Source organism: Centroberyx affinis, unplaced genomic scaffold (genome assembly GCF_046629955.1).
Source record: "Centroberyx affinis isolate AG114_WGS23_722 - 3 ecotype Tasmania unplaced genomic scaffold, CSIRO-AGI_Caff_v1 ptg001095l_1, whole genome shotgun sequence".
NCBI lineage: Eukaryota > Metazoa > Chordata > Actinopteri > Beryciformes > Berycidae > Centroberyx > Centroberyx affinis.
The window spans coordinates 310,380-329,265 of NW_027279640.1; the positions used below are offsets into that span (position 1 = coordinate 310,380).

The window sequence follows — 18,886 nt, forward strand, 5'->3', positions numbered from 1 at the left end:
CGAGCAAAACCATTCCAGCATCCCGACAAGTGCACTTCCATTTTAGGCTGTAGGTCTATGTAGTGATAAAGGGCACAGAGACGCTCCAGTTCCAATTTCACTCTGTCGCTCTCTTTCCTTTTATTCCTCCACATGCTATCACTCCGGTTCTCATCTGTTGCTATCATCCCTATTTCCAAGCCTTTTATATGCAGGAAATGCACACCTAATTCAGCATAAAGCCCTGAAATTTCTAGATAATGCTGTAGTGTTATCAGCAGAGTGCATTGTGTCCCTGTAGCTTCAGATGGAGAGCCAAAGTCAGAGGGCCAAAGGACCTGAGACCAAGTACAGAAACATCCAATTCAGATTTCACTCTCAGATAGCAGCTACCACTGATTGCTGCCACACTTTACATAGCACAAGAAACTCTGGACCTCAAGTTTCAACCAAGTGGCTGCATAATTTAAAAATGTAGTTCAATTATATTTGATTTGTGCAGTATTTTCATGTGAACATTTCTTTGATTCTTGTCTCTTACTGCTTTCTCCAAAGGGGGAGCCAGTGAATACAGAGGATATATTTGTTGCTGTGAAAACGTGTAGGAAGTTTCACAGTGAGCGAGGTGAGTCATACACCCACTCTAAGACGATCCACCAAAGACATAACATTTCCCTGAAATGGCACACATTTTTCTCTTGTTGTTTTCTCATAATGGATTTGTCGTACCTTTGACATGTGTGACTGTGTAAGTGCTTTTTCTCATTATCATGATAAAGTCTTTGACTAAATTGTTCCGCTGTCATGTCTTGTGTGGCCTGAATTGAAAACAGAGTGGAAGCTGAAAAAATGCTCAGTATTTGGTAGCATTCCCCCCTTGATGTAGGAAATACAACATCCAGCAGATTTTAAAACATCACTTATTGACGTTTAGACATTTTTTGGCAAGCTATGCTTGACATTAGGCTATCTACTGTAAATCTGCTTCTCTTCCAACTTGATAAAAATGTGGCAGGTTGAATGAATAGATTGTATAGCAGATTTCAGAGAGATCAGACAAAATCTACACCATGTTCAAATGATGTCATACAAAACTAATTGCACTGATTACCTTCATTACCATATCCTCTGCCAAGCTATCGTGATAATAAAGGTAGCAGGATTAAAATGAATATTAGATTTATAGAAAGATTAACTTAGACCCATAAGGGATACACATGAAAGAGCCTCTCATCTAATTTACTATTTCACTAAGTGTTAAGGCTTTCTAATCTTCTAAAGGGGTGTTTTTCTAGTAGTTTTTGTGCACAAAAAGAATGGGATGAACAGAAAATACACACTGCAACTATTTAGAAATCAGAATTAAAATATTATTGGGTTTTGACTGATTGCTTTTTATGACAGCTCTGGGGAGCACAAAGGAATAGTTCACCCCAAAATAAAAATGTTGTCATTATCTACTCACTGTTATGCCAGTTGAAAAACTGGTCAGGTTTATATGTCAGTATCACACACAGCAAGCTAGCCTTCTCCAAAACAACTGTGAATGGAAACCAATTTTTTAGAGTTCCAAAAAGGGCAAAAAAATGGCCATAAAATTACGCCAAACAGCATAACCCAAGTGTTATGAAGCCAAACGATCACACTGTGGGCCCAAAAGTCCAATATTTACCTCCATTAAGTTTTGCAAAGATAAATTAATTCCTGGAAAGATCCAGAACTGAGCTTCAAGCTTTCAAAACTATTTAAAACTTAAAACAGAGCTGCAGACTTTCTCACTGTGTCTCTCTCCATACAACTGACTGAGATAAAGTGTTACAGTTCATGGTTGAATGTTCAAGGTCATCTTGAATATTCAATAAGTTGGGAGGATTGAAGAAAATATAAGATTTCTTCTTACTATCCTCATTAATTTCCATCTATTTACCATCTGTCTCTACTAATGCTTTATAAACCTCTTCGGTGGTCTTTAGTATTTTTTTGTGCACAAAATAAAAACAAAACATCTGGGAGAAAGTGTATTGCAGTTAATGAAATAACTTGAGTTATTCATCATTCATCATTTGCTCTGGGAATAACAAACCAGTCCACATTGCACAGAACCAGAGGTCTGCCTGTTGTGGAACTTTTAACCACTGTATTGATTGTTTTTTTGGCCTTCGCCCTAGTTCCAGTGGTAAAGAAGACTTGGGAGAAAGATGCCTTATTTTTAGAGTACTACAGTGACCATGCCGATCCTTCAATACCAACCATCAATCTAGGAGTACCTAACACTGAAAGAGGTAAGTTCTCCCATTGCAAACTTGACCTCTTGGACCAAAGTTGCCCCAAACAGATGCTGGGTAATAATTCACCCATGTAAATGATAGATCTTATTCAAAACAGTTTGAAATAAGTGCATTTTTGTGTAGTTCATAATACATAATAAGTGAGATCTGTTGGTATTATGTACACTGCATGTAATGTTAGTCAGGTTATGATGTTTTTGTGTTCCATGTTGTTTATTCATGAGTTTGAGGCGCTCGTCCCTGACCGAGAGCTATAAACGGCACATTTACTCACCAAAAGCTTGACTAATATCCTCTGCTGATTTTTAAGTCCAAAGACTGGAGGACTGTTAGCATTTAATAACAAGATGTTTGCTCCAGATCTTTGTTTGTTTTAAGAGGTGGTGATAAGCTAACATTAGTTCATTTCACCACTAGCAGGCATATTGTCAGTCATAGGGAGTTTTCATGACTGCCGCTCCTCTGCATTGAGAGGAGCCAGTAGTTGGGGCACCTGGTAAGGACGCCCCCCGGCCACCTCCCTTTGGAGGTGTACCAGGCTTGGCTGACTGGGAGGAGACCCCCAGGGCAGGACTAGGACACTCTGGAGAGACTGCATCTCCCCGCTGGCCTGGGAGCGCCTGCGGATCCCCCAGGGGAAACTGGAGGATGTTGTTTGGTTAAAGCATGCTGGGCTGCTCTGTTTGCCCTGCTGCCTCTGCGGCCCTGATAAGCAGCAAGAAAACAGATGGAGGGATGGATGGATGAATATGTATATTGTGGCTCCACTGCTGCTCCTAAATGTATTTTACTGTGCCCTCAAGTGAGAGATTATTTTGGTATGGCAACTTCACCCTTTTATAGCACGTACCTTCATATAAGTTTGTCAGGTCCGACCTCAGCTTTTGGAGGCCTGAAGCAAGATTTTGGATGTAGCACTAATGCGCCCATACCAAGAAGGCCCATTTTTGCCGAGTCATGGAATTGCAGCACAAGTGTCACCAGCCCTCTTGAGACGATATTGAGGCCACTCGATCTACGGGCCCAGATCTATTTCAAGTCTAGGTTTATGATTAAATTGTAGCATTAATTTACGAATTTGATAAGATGAAATGATCAATGATCCCTGTGGAGAAATTGTTGTTGTTTCCGTAAGCAAGCATTAATCAGATACAACAGAGGAAAATAAACAGACAAAAACAATGTAAACAAAAATAAGGCAAATGGGAGTTAAATGAACATACACAACTGACAGATTAAAAAGATCATTAAGTAGAATGTATGAATGAAAAGCATTGGAGTATTAGGGTGTTCAAAAGAACAGCAGTAGAAATTACTGAGACAAAGAATAAATGCAGAATATGTACAATATGAAAAAAAACACAAATGCAAAATATATGCAGTATGAAATGGGTGGAAACACTGCAAAAATATCAATATGTATGCAGTATATGACAATGAGAAGGATATGGGAACATGACGAATGTGTATTTACAGCAGATGGACATGATATGCAAATGTGTGCCATATTCATATTAACTGGTCTACAGAAGGCCATACCTATGCACAGAAAATGGCCACGTGTAGATGTGCATTTTAAAGGTATTTATGTATTCAATTTACAGATGTGGATAACATATGCAGAGAATGTGCTGATCTGGATACATCACTCGGTGTCCCCTTATCAAGACTCCAGATGGAGGCATCATATGCACAGAAAAATGACAATGTGCTTTGTCTGTTCTCAATATCACTTTCATCATCAGAACAAGAAAAGACGTGGCATAGGCACAGAAAAGGTGTCATGCAGCAATTCATATGCAGAGAATGTGCAGAAATACAGATCAGAAACGAGTACGAGAGCAAATGTTGGACAGAAAACCCCAGAGCATAGGAATGCTAAAAGCAATACAGTGTAGTTTGTAAAGACAGTGCAGGCACCCTGCTTCAGCACCCTGCTTCAGCACCCTGCTTCAGCACCCTCCCAGTTGCCTGAGGCAGGGGCCATTGGGGCAGGAAGCATTGTACAGTCTGATAACTGTCGGCACAAGAGAGAGCCTAAGACCTTTCTTGTTGCACTTTCTTGGAGAGATGAGACATTGGCTGAAGGCATCAGCTTTTTAGCAGCATCAGCTCACCACAGAGGGGGAGGGAGGTGTTGTCTAGGAAAGAGTTCAATTTAGTCCTCGTCCTCCCTTCTGCTGTTACCTCCAGGCAGTCCAGGCTCAGTCCTACAACAGAGCCAGCTGTTTTAACCAGTTTGTTAATCCTCACTACATCCCCTGCCTTGATGCAGGGGATACAGGCTGCTACCTTGCACCGGCTACAACAGATTCATAGAACATGTGGAGTAATCCATATTGAAAGACAGGAGTTTCCTCAAGAAGAAGAGTCTACCCTCTCTTGTACAAGTGCCTCTGTGTTATCAGTCAAGTCCTGTTTGTTGTTGATGTTGTTGATATGCAACCCAAGGTGCTTATAGGTAGGGATGGGACAGTATATCAAAATTGAATATACTGCAATACAAAAAAGTGACAATACGTATTGTGGGGCACAAAAATGAATCATGATATTAGCTCCATTTTATTCTGCTGTAGTAATCACACATGAGACGGCTTGACCATTGACCGTCACAATCTCACAAGCTCTCCATCCAAATTATATTATTTGCACTTTGTAATGACATTTTTAAATTGTTGTTTACATTCCAGGAAGCCGATGTCGTTGCTAGAAAGATCTGGGACTCAGAAATAAACATGATTCTGCACAGTCAGACTTTGTTGTCTCTGAACTTTCATTTATTACATGGTATAGTGGTTGCATTGAATCGTGAACCCCATATCGCGTATCAAGACGTATCATGAGATAAGAATCCCATCCCTACTTATAGGGCTGCATCGTCTCCCCCTCGGAAATCCACTACCAGCTCCTTTGTCTTACTGACATTTAGCTACATTGAACTGACTAAGCTCTCCCCCAGACTCCTCCTGGTACTCCTCCTCTTCCTCCTCTGTGCCCTCACTGATGCATCCTACAACAGTGAAGTCAACATTGGAGAGCTTCTGGAGATGGCATAAGTTATAACCCAGAGTTGAATTGGAAGTCTGATGGGTAGAGAATGAAAAAGAGGGGTGACAGTACAGTTCCCGGAGGCGCCCCCATGCCACTCTGCTGCATGTCATGTACAGCTAATGTACAACGATTAGGAGTTGGGCCACGTTTGATTTGGAGGAAAAAAAGCTAAAAAACATGTTGAGTTTAAGCCCCCCAAAAAACTCTTCAACATGTTCCTACCTTGTTGTATCGTATTGTACTGTGAGGGACTGCTTAGGGTTAATCGACGTTGGAACAAGAAAAGCTCAAGGGAGACTGATGCTGTCAGAAGAGATCAGTCATGTAGATACTGCGCAGGTCTACTGTGCACGAGTGATTTTGAAAAGCCTTGTTGAATTTACACTTTGGACACAACAGAGCCCTTTGGTTTAACTAAGGTATTAAACTCTCTGATTGCTTTTCTGTTTGCCTATTCTATTGCTCTTATTGAATGACATTAACATATTGGCTTATTGATCGCATGCCTCCCATCCCATTTTAAACAGTGAACTGAGTGAACTAATGCCCCTGTAATGGATGGTATTTAAAACTGTTGTGTCTTTGCCATTACCATTTAACTGATTAAGATGCAGCATTTGCACATAATAACAGGCAACTTGAAGAAGATCTTGCAATGATTTTCTAACATGAGGCGTGTCATTTTTTCTGTTTTTTGATGGTTGATCTAATGTGTTATAACTGCTTTAGTGCCTCTTTCTCTATGCTCAGACAGTAGGTGGGGGGGGGGGGGGGTGCTGTCCACATGCTTAGCACTACACATTTTGTCTTGGCCATCATGTCCTAAGGGAAAACATATACTTAACATTCACAGTACAATCGGTGCTAAATAAAATTCTTTCTTGGAAAATTATTTAATATATAATATTTTACTATAAATACGTCAGATTCCTTGCCAAATAGAAAATACAAGCCAAGGGTTATCAAAACAGAGGTCTGTCTACTTCCTTCTCTGCGTTACCCACACACCCACACACATGGACCAGGTCCCTCACTTTTTGCTCATCTTGTCCACTTCACTTTGTTAGTCTGATGAAAAATAATACATAACAATACAAAACAAAACTCATACACACAATATACAACTCCCAGAACATCAAATTAGCCTAATTATGGAAACAGTAGACATACTGCATCTCATATTGCATTTAATGAGGCTAATGTTAACCAGCATTAACGTTAACAGGTGCCAGGGCCAACAGCCCCGATACGTGTCGTACTATCTGGTGTGGAGAGAGGGTCAGGCCAAACTCCATTAAAATGGTTTAATGTTTGCTTATTGACAAAGGTGCATATATGGTATAACATAACTTTAGACCTTTTACAGATAATTTGGGTCTTCTGGTAAATTTGCCATATAAATGATCCACCAAGCATCACTTCAAATCAGACTTCTTTGGTTTAAACTGCTCGCTACTGCCCATCACATTGTATTTAAGTAAAAAAAAAAACTGTGGGAGTAACAGGCAAACAACTCTAAAAGTTGAGATTTTATCAAAACTGCTGCTTGATGTATTGTTTCTATTCAGAATTGAAGAGTGGCTTCTAAGGATTTGTAAAAGGTCTTATGTTCAACTAGGTATTTATCATTGCCGATAAGCAAGGCAACATTAAATTGCCAGATTTTTGAATCGTGTTTGGCATGACATTCTCTCTGTATGAGACAGAATGGCATACTGGGGCCAGGGCAAGCAGCACTGCTGTGCTCATATTCACAGTTTGAATGCTGCCAAGCTAACAAGCTGGCTGCTAGCTGCTGGCTGTGCCATGGCAAGAAATTCCAGTGCAGGATGTCTGGTTTCTCAAACACGGTCATTTGTCTAACTAGACAAGTTAGCTAATCCAGGCGTACCTAGCATTAGTGTTAATTACCTCGAGTTTGTGACCTCTTAGTCCCCAAATAGCCATGGTACAGCTCCTTTCGACATCAAATTACAAGTAAATCTAGTGTTTTTTTAAGCCAGCAGTTAAAGTCTTCCTTCCAAAAGACAATGCAGACAAAGTTTGTAAGACAGAGTGAGTCCATCCCTCTAATTGTGCAATCCACTGCATACCAATCCTTTTATTTTTGGGAGTGTTGGAACTGCGACACCCGTCTACAATCTGTTTTAATTTTGTCTAGTTTGGTAAGCAGCCACCTGGCCACTGTCTGACAGACTGCGGGACACCTCATTAGCTTTGCATAATGTTGACCAATCAGAGCATTCATGATGTAATCTCTACCGAGATGTAATTTGGGTTTCTAAAATAGTTTGATTCTGTTGACCACCAGAGGGAGAGTTACTCAAAGGACAGCAGTGACAGTGATGGTGCTTTGGGTGACTTTACATAATCAGGCTTATGATTAAACGATACCAGGAGAATAGGAAATGCAATTCTCATTGCACTGTATCTTTGAGATAAAATATGGAGTATAATTTATGATTAAGTAAAAATAAGGAGTTCATCTGTCCGACAATACCAAATACCTACAGTATCTACTGAATCAATCATGGGACATCATTTGGATTTAAAATCAGGACACATATAATTTATTTTTGTTTGTTTTGTTTACTTCTATCTGTTCCGTTCCCAAGGCCAGTGGAGGGCTCTAGGTGTGTGCTGCTTATTGCTGAGTGCAGACCTGGAGTTCATCAACAGTCGACAGACATCAATATCCCAGGAATCTGCAGTCACCACCATTATTCTTGCTTTTTCCACCTTCCATTGAGATGCCTATACTTCCAGAGCCAAATCCAAAAAAAAAACATACCGCTGATGCATCGATGGACTACAACAATGCAGTAATAACTTTATTTTCCTGTGTTAAGGGATAGTTCTGAATTTCAAGAGGGCTATCTAATTAATTATAAACACAGTGTCCTTTCGGTCCATAAATGCAGTGCTTGTAGAACAAAAAACAAATTACCATTATGATGTGGAACATTATTTGATTACCATACTGATTAAATAATTATGATGGCCTTCATTGTAGAATAGTGGAATTTGGTAAGTGGAGTTTTAATTAAAGCCAAGTAAAGGCCTTCAGTAGATAGATAGATAGGTAGGTAGATAGATAGATAGATAGATAGATAGATAGATAGATAGATAGATAGATAGATAGATAGATAGATAGGGTTGGCTATATAACTATAACCAATAATAATTAAAAGTGTGTGTAACTGCAAATGAAAGACTGATACAATACTATCTGATAACTCAGGCTCATTATACTGCAATTATACTAACTTAATGCCAAATAAATCTTTAAAGTGCAAGATATCATATATTGAAATTATTCTGGAAACCCCAATGGAAACATCAGGAAAAACTGGCTTAGAGACCTTTAAAACTTAAAAATAAACTTCCCTCCTCAGTGTCTGTTTGCTTCCAGAAACGAGCTTTGACCCCATTTGAAACTGTGTGGGTTATCGCACTGCCATCTGCAGTCACAAAGAAATATGAAATCTGTTGAAAACACACAAGCTTTATATTTTGAAAATGGAAAAACAAAACTCTATAGTTGAAGGTTAAAAATTCTCGATAGTCTGAGCAAGCGAGGAGAAGAGTGATGCAAGAGCTTGAAACAGGATCATGACAAAGAAACTATATACAGTAAATACACTAGCTGTTCCTGGTCAAGTGTATTGTTCTTATGTCCAGTGATACAAAAAGAGGCTTAGAGAGCAGAGACTTACAATATAGCTTCTTCTAATATAGCATTATGTTGGTGTGAATGTGCTGTTGTTTTGTTTATGTCCTATCAAATGAATGGGAGTTTCTTCTGCAATGTCTGGTACATAAAGTCCACTTTACTGTAGTTTATGCTAATGTTTCAGCACTATGATTTTATACTCCGTTTTTAAAAGAAGTAATTAACTGTTAATGACCTTTTTATAGAGAAGCATATCTGCTAATAGGTAAAAAAAAAAAAAAAAATCCCAAATTTAATTAACATGAGAAATGATCACAAGACGGTAATAAAAACTACCGAAACAATGTGTGGAAATATGATAATTCTGGATTCACTGGCTTGCGCTCTGCATAAATTTGATCCACAGTTGCATCGGGACCCGGACTTGTATTACCTGTCGTGTGGTAAAATGTATCTCAGGCCAAACGCTTTCTGTCATTTTAATGATAGATCCTGCATGAGAATTGGACTTGGTAGCTGCTGCGTCTTCCCCCTGAACGTCACCCAGTAACCTCTCTGCAACGGGAAACAAGAACACCCGGCTAGTCTGGAGACCTGCCTCTAAAAGTGTGTTTTTGGATTTTATTCCTGACAGCGGTTCAAGGTGTCCTTTCTTATTCTAAATTCGGATACTAAGAAAAAACACCTTGGGTGCCTTATAAATAAAACAGTAGGGCCTCAGCATTCTTTGTGATGCTTGCCACCAGGGATTTCCGTGTCTCAGCTCTCAGCCCTGATGGTGTGTAGATATTTGGATTCTGATGGGTATATTTCCCTGGCTTCCTTGTATTTGTTGTGAAGTGCCCCCCCGGCCCCTGCTGCTGTTGTTTTCAAGGTGATGGCAGAACATTTTGCTGAGTAGTTGTTTGCTCTTTCCGGCCCATCATGCCAAACGCACCGTATTGTTTCTTTGCAATGGCAGAGCGTAGACATCGTAGCCTTTCTTTCTGCTCGCAAAGCTCTACAGTACATGTCTTTTCCATTGAAACCCCAGAGAGGATTCATTTTAATGCTTTAGATTACAAACCTTGAAAAGGTGTCTTAGTAGTTTGTCAGACAATCCCATAACCGTGAGGTCACTCATTTGATCTCCACAATAGCCAATGTGGCCGCCAAATGTGGCCTGTTGAAGTGTCCTTGAGCAAGACGCAGAACCCCCACCTGCTCACTCATTGTAAGTCGCTCTGCACAAGAGTGTCAGCTACATGCTTAAAATATAAATGTAAATTGTAAATGCAAAATAGAACTATTCAGCTGAAGCAGATATTCAGCAAACTATACTGTGGTAAAAGCCGAATCCTGTCTTATTGAGCATGGGCACAATAGTTCCACTTAGTTTCTGTCTCCTCAAGGACTCTTCTGCGAGTAGAATGAAAGTCCAATTAGTAAATTGTCTGTTGCAATGGTTTCCATGTTGTAAAACTGAAATACTATAGGCTACATTTAGTGGTTCTGCAGCATAATGGGTAGAGCATTGGAACTACCACTGAAAATAACACAGCCTGGGTTCAGTTCCCACTGGGGCCGCCCATGCTAAAATATGTACACACTCATGGTACTGAATGGTGCTATGGCATATGTTGTGTTAGTTCCTTAAAGCTGAGGCATTCAAACAGCATCCAGCCAAGTCATGTATCACTGTTCTGGCAATTATTGATTGTGACTCTTGGTCAGGCTGCATCCTTTCAAGTGACTTTATCATAAGGATGTCTGCGGCTTTGTGTGATTGTGCTTTCGCGCATGTGCGTGTCAATACCTAATTATGTCAAGCCTGTTTGTATTTCAGCAATAGGGTTATTTATCTTTATGAAACAGAGTGTATCACCTGGTCAATATGTGCTTAAATCCTGCAGGCCAATCTATTGAAAGCATGTCTCTATTTGCAGGCCACTGTGGGAAAACCTTTGCAATCCTAAAGAGATTTCTAAGCAACGATGTCCCAAAGACCAACTGGCTCCTCGTTGTGGATGATGACACACTTATCAGGTATGTTTTCAAAACACTCCCAATGCATTCATAGCTTGCAGTAATTGCTGCTTTGCCCCTTTTTCAGCTGGTGTACCATTCTACAAACACCCTACTCTTGTTTCTCAAAATTTAATCGTACATTTTCTACTAGTATCTGTCTCATAGCCGTGAAAAAAAAATTGTACAGGGACTGAAAGAACCGCTTTGAATGCAGTCATTTTGGGAAAACCAGCTCCAACGATATCGCCATTCTGTCGATTATCTAAAATGCTCAGTACATAAATTCAATTCCAACTGGCTTCACTTTGTATCTGTCGGATTGCCTCTTCATGTGGAAGTTACTGGATGTGTAATAGTGCCTTAGGGAGAGTAGCTATTTCAGCATCTAAAAGGAAAGTTTCATATGTGTGTGTGTGTGCGCACGTGCACCTGTGTGTGTGCGCAGACATCGGTGTATGATGAGTCTGATCTGTGCTTTTTCCAGCCTCCCCAGACTGCAACTCTTGCTGAGCTGTTATGACCCCTTTGAACCGGTGTGTCTAGGGGAGAGGTACGGCTACGGCCTGAGCCAGGGCGGCTACAGCTACATCACAGGAGGTGGAGGGTGAGTTACAAGGCTCCGATGCTTGAGGAATATTGATGAAAGAACCAGACTCAGCAGAGGGACTATAAAACTTGTAATGAAAAACCCATAATCGGTAATTTACAGATGAACCATTTCGGTTCAATTCAAAACCGTGTTGTCCCCCTAAGGGAAATTTGCTTTGCAGACGGCCTTTACAGTAAAGGCACTCAATAAAAACCTATAATAAATCACCGCAACATACAGCATACAGACAAACATCAGTTGATAAGACCAGACAGGGAGTCAATACTTACTCGTACCCACAAATCCAAAACCCTGCTGTTGGTCACTGCAAGAAAATAATCTCTTTGTGTCATATAAAACAATTGCCAATACATAAGATGCATTCTTGAAAGTGAATTCTGCACAACTTTCCAACCTTCTTTATAACATGTAAGTAAATTTCAAAATGAAATTGGTACAGATTTTTTAAAGTCGACAAGAAGTAATTTCTGAATGCCAGCTGCTGTCGCTGGAGGTAAAGATGAACTGCAGGTAATAGTTGAGCTGCAGGAGGAACTCTATTTAGGGAGACTTCAGTTGCTGTGACATTTTACAACACTGCAACTGCCAGTTTTCTCAAAAGCATTGTCTTCTAAACACTGTTTTTGAGTGGCAATGAGCTATTTTCTGGCAGCCTAAGATTTTGTCTTTTTCTAGTGTGATTGCTTCCCTTTTCAGAGAGATGTGTCATCATCAACATCATTGTAGTGCAGAACCACACCAAATGATTCAAAGAAAACAACATATTCCTCTCAGCTTGATTTGCACAGTCCCTACTTTGTCTACCTCTCACTGAATAAATAAAATAAATACTGTGAACCTTGTGAAAATGATTGGAAGTGGAGATATTGTTTTCGGGTCATTTTCGAACAGTAGCTCCTAAAATGACAGTGTACAGTGCAGCAAAATCTGCTCTCGATGTATATATTTTTAATGATTAAATTTGTGATGTCCCTCTCTGTGTTGCTGCAGCATGGTGTTCAGCAGGGAGGCAGTGGCCCGACTCCTTAAGAGCGGCTGTAAGTGCTACAGTAATGACGCGCCGGATGACATGGTGTTGGGAATGTGCCTCAACGCTCTTGGACTACCTGTCACACACAGCCCCCTCTTCCACCAGGTTATACTCACACTCTTCAACTACACACTGTCTGTGTCGCTCTATAATTTGGGTTTTTGAAGGCCGACACCTACTGTTTTCGTGCCGAATTATCTATTCAGCGTTTCCCTGAAAATGTTATTTTTTGGCAGGGTGGGAGAGCATCTGAAACTTTAAAACTGTCCAGCACTTGTTCAGTAGTAGAGGAAACTCTGGGATGGGATACATTAGGCCTTCAAATGAATAAGTAATATACAGAAAACGTAATTTAACAATTACATGAATAAGTAAAACAAAGAAAAAAAAAAAATCATTGCAGGTTTTACAGACTGTTTTTATGTAGCTGTGGTCAGGGAGGAACCTCCATCTTATTGGCAGTGGACGACATGACTGGCTGATATCCAATATTTAATAAAAGGCCATTATCGGCCCATTATATCAGCAAACCAATATATCAGCTTAATGCTAATTATATGTTTGTGTGTGTGTGTGTGTCAGTCTGTCTATCAGTCAATCAAATAGACAGACAGACTGATTACCAATTTACCAATGCTTGCGTAAAAATATTTTTTGCAAACATTACAGTATCAGATATCACTCCTTTAGCCTTCCATGTATGGAACATAATCTTGCACTTTCAAGCTCTCACTCTTGCACTGCGCTAGACTTTTTACGCAGTCTCTTGTGAGTGCTTCCAAATATAAATTACTGCACTTAATCTTACCTTTCAGGCACGCCCAGAGGACTACGCCAGAGACTTCTTAGCTCACCAGGTGCCCATCTCTTTCCATAAACACTGGAACATTGACCCCATTGCCGTTTTCAACAAATGGCTGAAGAATGACCTGAGGGCAGCATCTTCGGATGGACTTAATAAGAGCGCTAAGACAGAGTTGTAATCATTTAAGCACACAACTAGCCTGTATGTGTGTGTGTGTGTGTGTGTGTGTGTGTGTGTGTGTGTGTGTGTGTGTGTGTGTGTGTGTGTGTGTGTGTGTGTGTGTGTGTATCGTGGAGTCATGGACAGACATATTGTCAGGATGTATATCCTTCATAGATGTAAATGTTTTTTTGTAATTGTGAATCTTGAAGAATTATTAAGAGGGACCATGCAAGCCTGTGTCCATGACTTAAAATTTGAGTATTTTCATGACTGTGAGGTTTCATTGAGTTGCATGTTGAGGTTATTGGTATGTTGGAAATATGAATATAATGTGTGTGTATTTATATCACATGGATAATCTAAACCTTGCCATGTACAAAGAAGGATCTCCTTTTCTGGCGGATCTGTATACTGTATCTTTCAAAGGTATCACTAATGCTGTACAATGTGCTCTATTTTGACATAAAAGTATCAATATTTGAGATTGTGTTGTCTTTCAGTTTCATTGGAGGCCTTCATTGGAGGTTTTATACCATTAATGTTCTGTAAAATGTGCAGTTGTTAAAGATTAAGTGAGGCTAAGACCACATTTCCAATATGAACACACACAGTGTTTGGTGCAGTTTAAAGGCAGCATGGATGCTCTTACAAGTAAAATTAAAAAGAAGCAGTCAACATGTAAAGGGTTGTAATTACTCATTTTTGAATATCTATAAGGGTCCAACTGATGCAGATAAACATCTTACCTTTACTTTAAACCTTAACACCTTACTCCATCAATTATTTTGGCCTAAAAGTTAAGAAAAAAAAGTCAAGTTAAAAGGTTTTTTTAGGCTTTGACCTCAAGGAATGTCACAGACTAAAAACGTCCAACTTAGGCATACTTTCATGGGCTTTAATGCAGACATAGGAGAACTATTAACTGATATGCTAATGAGGTGTTTGGGGGGAATTGGATTTTATCAAGACAATTACCAAATTTTCATTTTCACTTTTTTTTTCTCACTAAGTAACTGTCACAAATAATTAATTGACAGACTCAGCGATTCGCTGACCGTTATTAAAGGTCTTTCAAAGACCTTCAGGCTTATTGGCTTTTTGCCTTCTTCAAAAAGTTCATTTGCAGCTGCAATGCTTCGTTCTCTCCAAAAACTGTCAAGTTATTGCTCTCTCATAACAGTACTAAAAGCTTGAGTACCCTGAGGATTATTAAAAAATATATATTAATTACATTGAATTAATGGAAATTTAAAATCATAATAATAAGGCAATATCCAATATTCTCTCTGTGAAATTGACACACTGTAATAAAGAAGATGTCCTGATACTTGCTGATTTTCTGAATATTTTCAGTGATAAATGTACACTTCCTAATATTAAGTTGGCTTGAGTTCATGAAAAGTCTATCAGCCTGAGGCATTTGAAACAGGGCAATAAGTCAAGTAGACATCTCATAACACACCTATGAATTGTAACCTACTTGCAGGAAATAAGTTAAATTCCTGCAGGGACTGGCTACTGCCACCTGCAGATGGAGTGATGAGCATTGGTAAAACAGAGTATATTGCAGTGAGAAATGTCTCAAACAGCAATCTTGCTCTTGGTCAGGTGTTGCATTTTGAATTTGCGGTTTCATCCCTGTCGAGCACAGTGGACGAGGTGGAGGTGTGTATCACTTTATTTTAGCTCAGAGTCTCCTGGAGCAAACCCCACCAAAAAAGGTGGCTGTGAATGTGGCTTTTATGATCTTTTAAATCACTGAAGGGATTTTGCTGCATCATGCACCAGTGTGCTTAAAGAAACACCACAGGCACACGTCTGAACAGTTCCAATCATTATTTGAGCCACAACTGTTTTTAATTTGACCAGATTATATTTCTTTTTGTTCATTTGGAAACACACAATTCATGCAGTTCATTCAGTGATGAGGTCTGTGATACACTAATCCTGTGTTGTGCTTTTTGGGTCAGTTTTAACGTGTTGAGTTAGTTAAAGCTGCAATCTGGGGTGTTTTCCAGTAATAAATTGTTATTTTATCCATCTGGACCGTGGAGTCAGGTTACACAATACCAATTGGCAGTATTACCATGGTTGGAGATGCTTTCCATAGACTGCTATCAAAACTTTTGACCAGGTAGGACAAAAGTCTGCTAACTATCCAGTTAACGTTAGCCAACACAGGTTACCTGCGCTGGGTAGCTGAGTGCTAGTTAGCATACTAGCCGACCCAAAGAGCTTACACTGAAAATATTTTTTGCCCAACCTGATATGTTAGCGGCACACACTGTACGCCACTGTTACTGTCAAGGTGCAATATTTATACCAAGCAATGTTATTGCCTAATTTCATTACAAATGTTACAATCATTCAACGTCAAACTACCTGGTCTGGGGAAGCCATTTTTACTATAGGGGGAACTACTGGTGAGCTGATGGTAACACAAGCAACACCAACTGCTACACATACTGTATATGGTTGGTTGGTTGTAGTCTGAACATCATTTGAAATACTTTTCACCACCAGAGGAGGAGACAAAGTAAAGAAATCAGGGAAATCCTGGTTCAGCTTTAAAGGGACGCAGAGGGAGAGAGAGGCCAGTGTTTCTGAGCAGGTCGACTGTGCAGTCAATCTGTCTAAACCCATTTAATCTTCCCTTTGAAGCAGGCCCACCAAATCACATATGTGAACCTTTTGCCTATATTAAAATAAGTAATGTTTCTTCACCTTTGGAAATAACAATTTGGGTTCAGATGGCTGGTTTGTTATTTGTAAGCATTTATTTGAAGAAAAAAAAAAAGAAAAGTGGCTAAACTGCAGAGATTGCTGGCTGGAGAGAGGTTGCAGGGTTCACAGTTGTCAACTGGGGCTGTTAGGACATGAGTGTGTTTTTCTCAGAGGTTTCAGTGTGACCAGCAGGGCTTCCAAAATAGAGCAGATGAGAAGAGCTGCAGTCTGTGCCATCTCAAATCTCCGTCACAGCCGGCTCAACTGAAGTTTCTCTGTTTTAACATCACTCAGTTTTCTCACTTGTTGCCAATCTGCTTCCCAAAAAACAGTGCCTGCAAGGATCTGTTTTGCAAAACAATTATGAGACTTCAGCTAGAAAGACTCCCCAGTTACTGTAAGAAATCTCATTAAACTACACTGAACAAAAATATAAACGCAACACTTTTGGTTTTGCTCCCATTTTTCATGAGTTGAAATAAAAGATCTAAGACTTTTTCTATACACACAAAAGGCTTATTTCTCTCAAATTTTGTTCACAAATTTGTTTAAATCCGTGTTAGTGAGCACTTCTCTTTTGCCAAGATAATCCATCCACCTGACAGGTGTGGCATATCAAGATGCTGATTAAACAGCATGATTATTGCACAGGTGTGCCTTGGGCTGGTCACAATAAAAGGCCACTCTAAAATATGCAGTTTTATCTTGAAAAAAGACATTTATTAGGCACTGAACTATGGATCTCACATGACTAGGGTTACAGATATGCATTTTTTGAAAACCAGTCAGTATCTGGTGTGACCACCATTTGCCTCATGCAGTGCGACACATCTCCTTCGCATTCCTGTTGATTGTGGCCTGTGGAGTGTTGGTCCACTCCTCTTCAATGGCTGTGCCAAGTTGCTGGATATTGGCAGGAATTGGAACACGCTGTCGTACACGCTGAGCATCCCAAACATGCTCGATGGGTGACATGTCTAGTGAGTATGCAGGCCATGCAAGAACTGGGATGTTTTCAGCTTCCAGGAATTGTGTACAGATCCTTGCAACATGGGGCCATGCATCATCATGCTGCAACATGAGCTCTGATGGACATTCCTGCAGTCAAAACTTGCGACATCTGTGGCATTATGTTGTGTGATAAAACTGCACATTTTAGAGTGGCCTTTTATTGTGACCAGCCCAAGGCACACCTGTGCAATAATCATGCTGTTTAATCAGCATCTTAATATGCCACACCTGTCAGGTAGATGGATTATCTTGGCAAAGGAGAAGTGCTCACTAACACGGATTTAAACAAATTTGTGAACAAAATTTGAGAGAAATAAGCCTTTTGTGTGCATAGATCTTTTATTTCAACTCATGAAAAATGGGAGCAAAAACAAAAGTGTTGCATTTATATTTTTGTTCAGTATAGTTCCTGTATGAAATCTGGTAATATTGTACATGTTGCTGTTGTAGCACTTTTCATTCGGTTGTAGTAGAAATAAAAAAAAATTTTGACATGTGATTAAGGTGACATTTAGTGAACGCATGTTTTGTAGATCTAAAACTGTGCCCAGAAAGGTGCCATGTGCTTTCAAACCAAACTCCGATTGCAGATATCAACTGATATTATTTCTGTCAGAATTTCATTTTTCTTCCTTTTTGATTAAACTTTCCTTGCCATTCAATAATGCATGTCGATAACATAATTGCAGTAATTTGTGTCTTCAATGCCAAACTGAACCTTTTATGAGTAGTGAAGACCAAGAAATCAATGAAGAGGCTTATTTTCCACATGTTCCAGCGAGATAAAATGGCGGTTTGAGAGTGGAAGAAGAGATTCATTCATAACTTATCAATTTCTGACATTCTGTTGTTGACGTGAGCCCACTGACAATCACCCTCCCACCACTTCTCACACGTCTCACACACACAGGGCCAGGAGTCAAGTCTAATGAAAGCTATAGTGTTCATCGGATAGGCGATGAACAGTTTGATGCACGCAGAGCAAACTTAGAGGTGTCCAGACTCTTCCTGATAAATTGAAATTTGTTTTACCTGAGGGAAATTTAACTCTGATGGCATTCAGTAGAATTAGGCTGTATTGATTGTGAGAATTATGTATTCAAAAGGTGTCCCTCAGTTGGGGTCAGCTCTTTCCTTGTCTAAGTAATAAGAAAGTCACTACCATAATGAATACAGTCTGGCCCAGAAAATTAATTATTTTGATGTAGATGTATAATTCAGCAGTGTCCTGAAAGTGTAATGTGAAATGTGAATGTGCCCACATAATATAGACCCTTGGTATAAATTCACTGTCTAGGTAAAATACTGTTTGAGAAGAATCCATTCAATGTGGATAAAAGTATTCAACTTTTGCGGATGTGGTGGTGATTGGAAGGTCTGCAGTTTAAGCCAGGCCACAAGGACAAGTGGTGAGAGACGAAATGCTTGCTGTTGGCCAGTAACCATTGGTTACGCAAGTCTGGTTTAATAGCTCAGTCAGTTGTCAGATAAACAGCATACTCTCACAGTGTCAGGCAACTGTAAACGATTAATCTATTTACCTTCC

The 18,886-nt window shown here is 39.7% G+C and overlaps 1 protein-coding gene across 1 annotated transcript in view; it reads left to right on the forward strand.

Annotated features, from left to right (window-relative positions):
- Nucleotides 1–14,110, forward strand: part of b3glcta (beta 3-glucosyltransferase a) — a 53,790-nt gene extending 39,680 nt beyond the window's left edge. The window contains exons 10-15 of the mRNA XM_071523622.1: nt 535–604; nt 2,148–2,261; nt 10,917–11,016; nt 11,483–11,602; nt 12,599–12,743; nt 13,454–14,110. Coding sequence (XP_071379723.1) covers nt 535–604; nt 2,148–2,261; nt 10,917–11,016; nt 11,483–11,602; nt 12,599–12,743; nt 13,454–13,621 — 717 coding nt within the window. The 3' untranslated portion in view covers nt 13,622–14,110. The remainder of the gene's footprint in view (nt 1–534; nt 605–2,147; nt 2,262–10,916; nt 11,017–11,482; nt 11,603–12,598; nt 12,744–13,453) is intronic.
- Nucleotides 14,111–18,886: the final 4,776 nt, after the last annotated feature.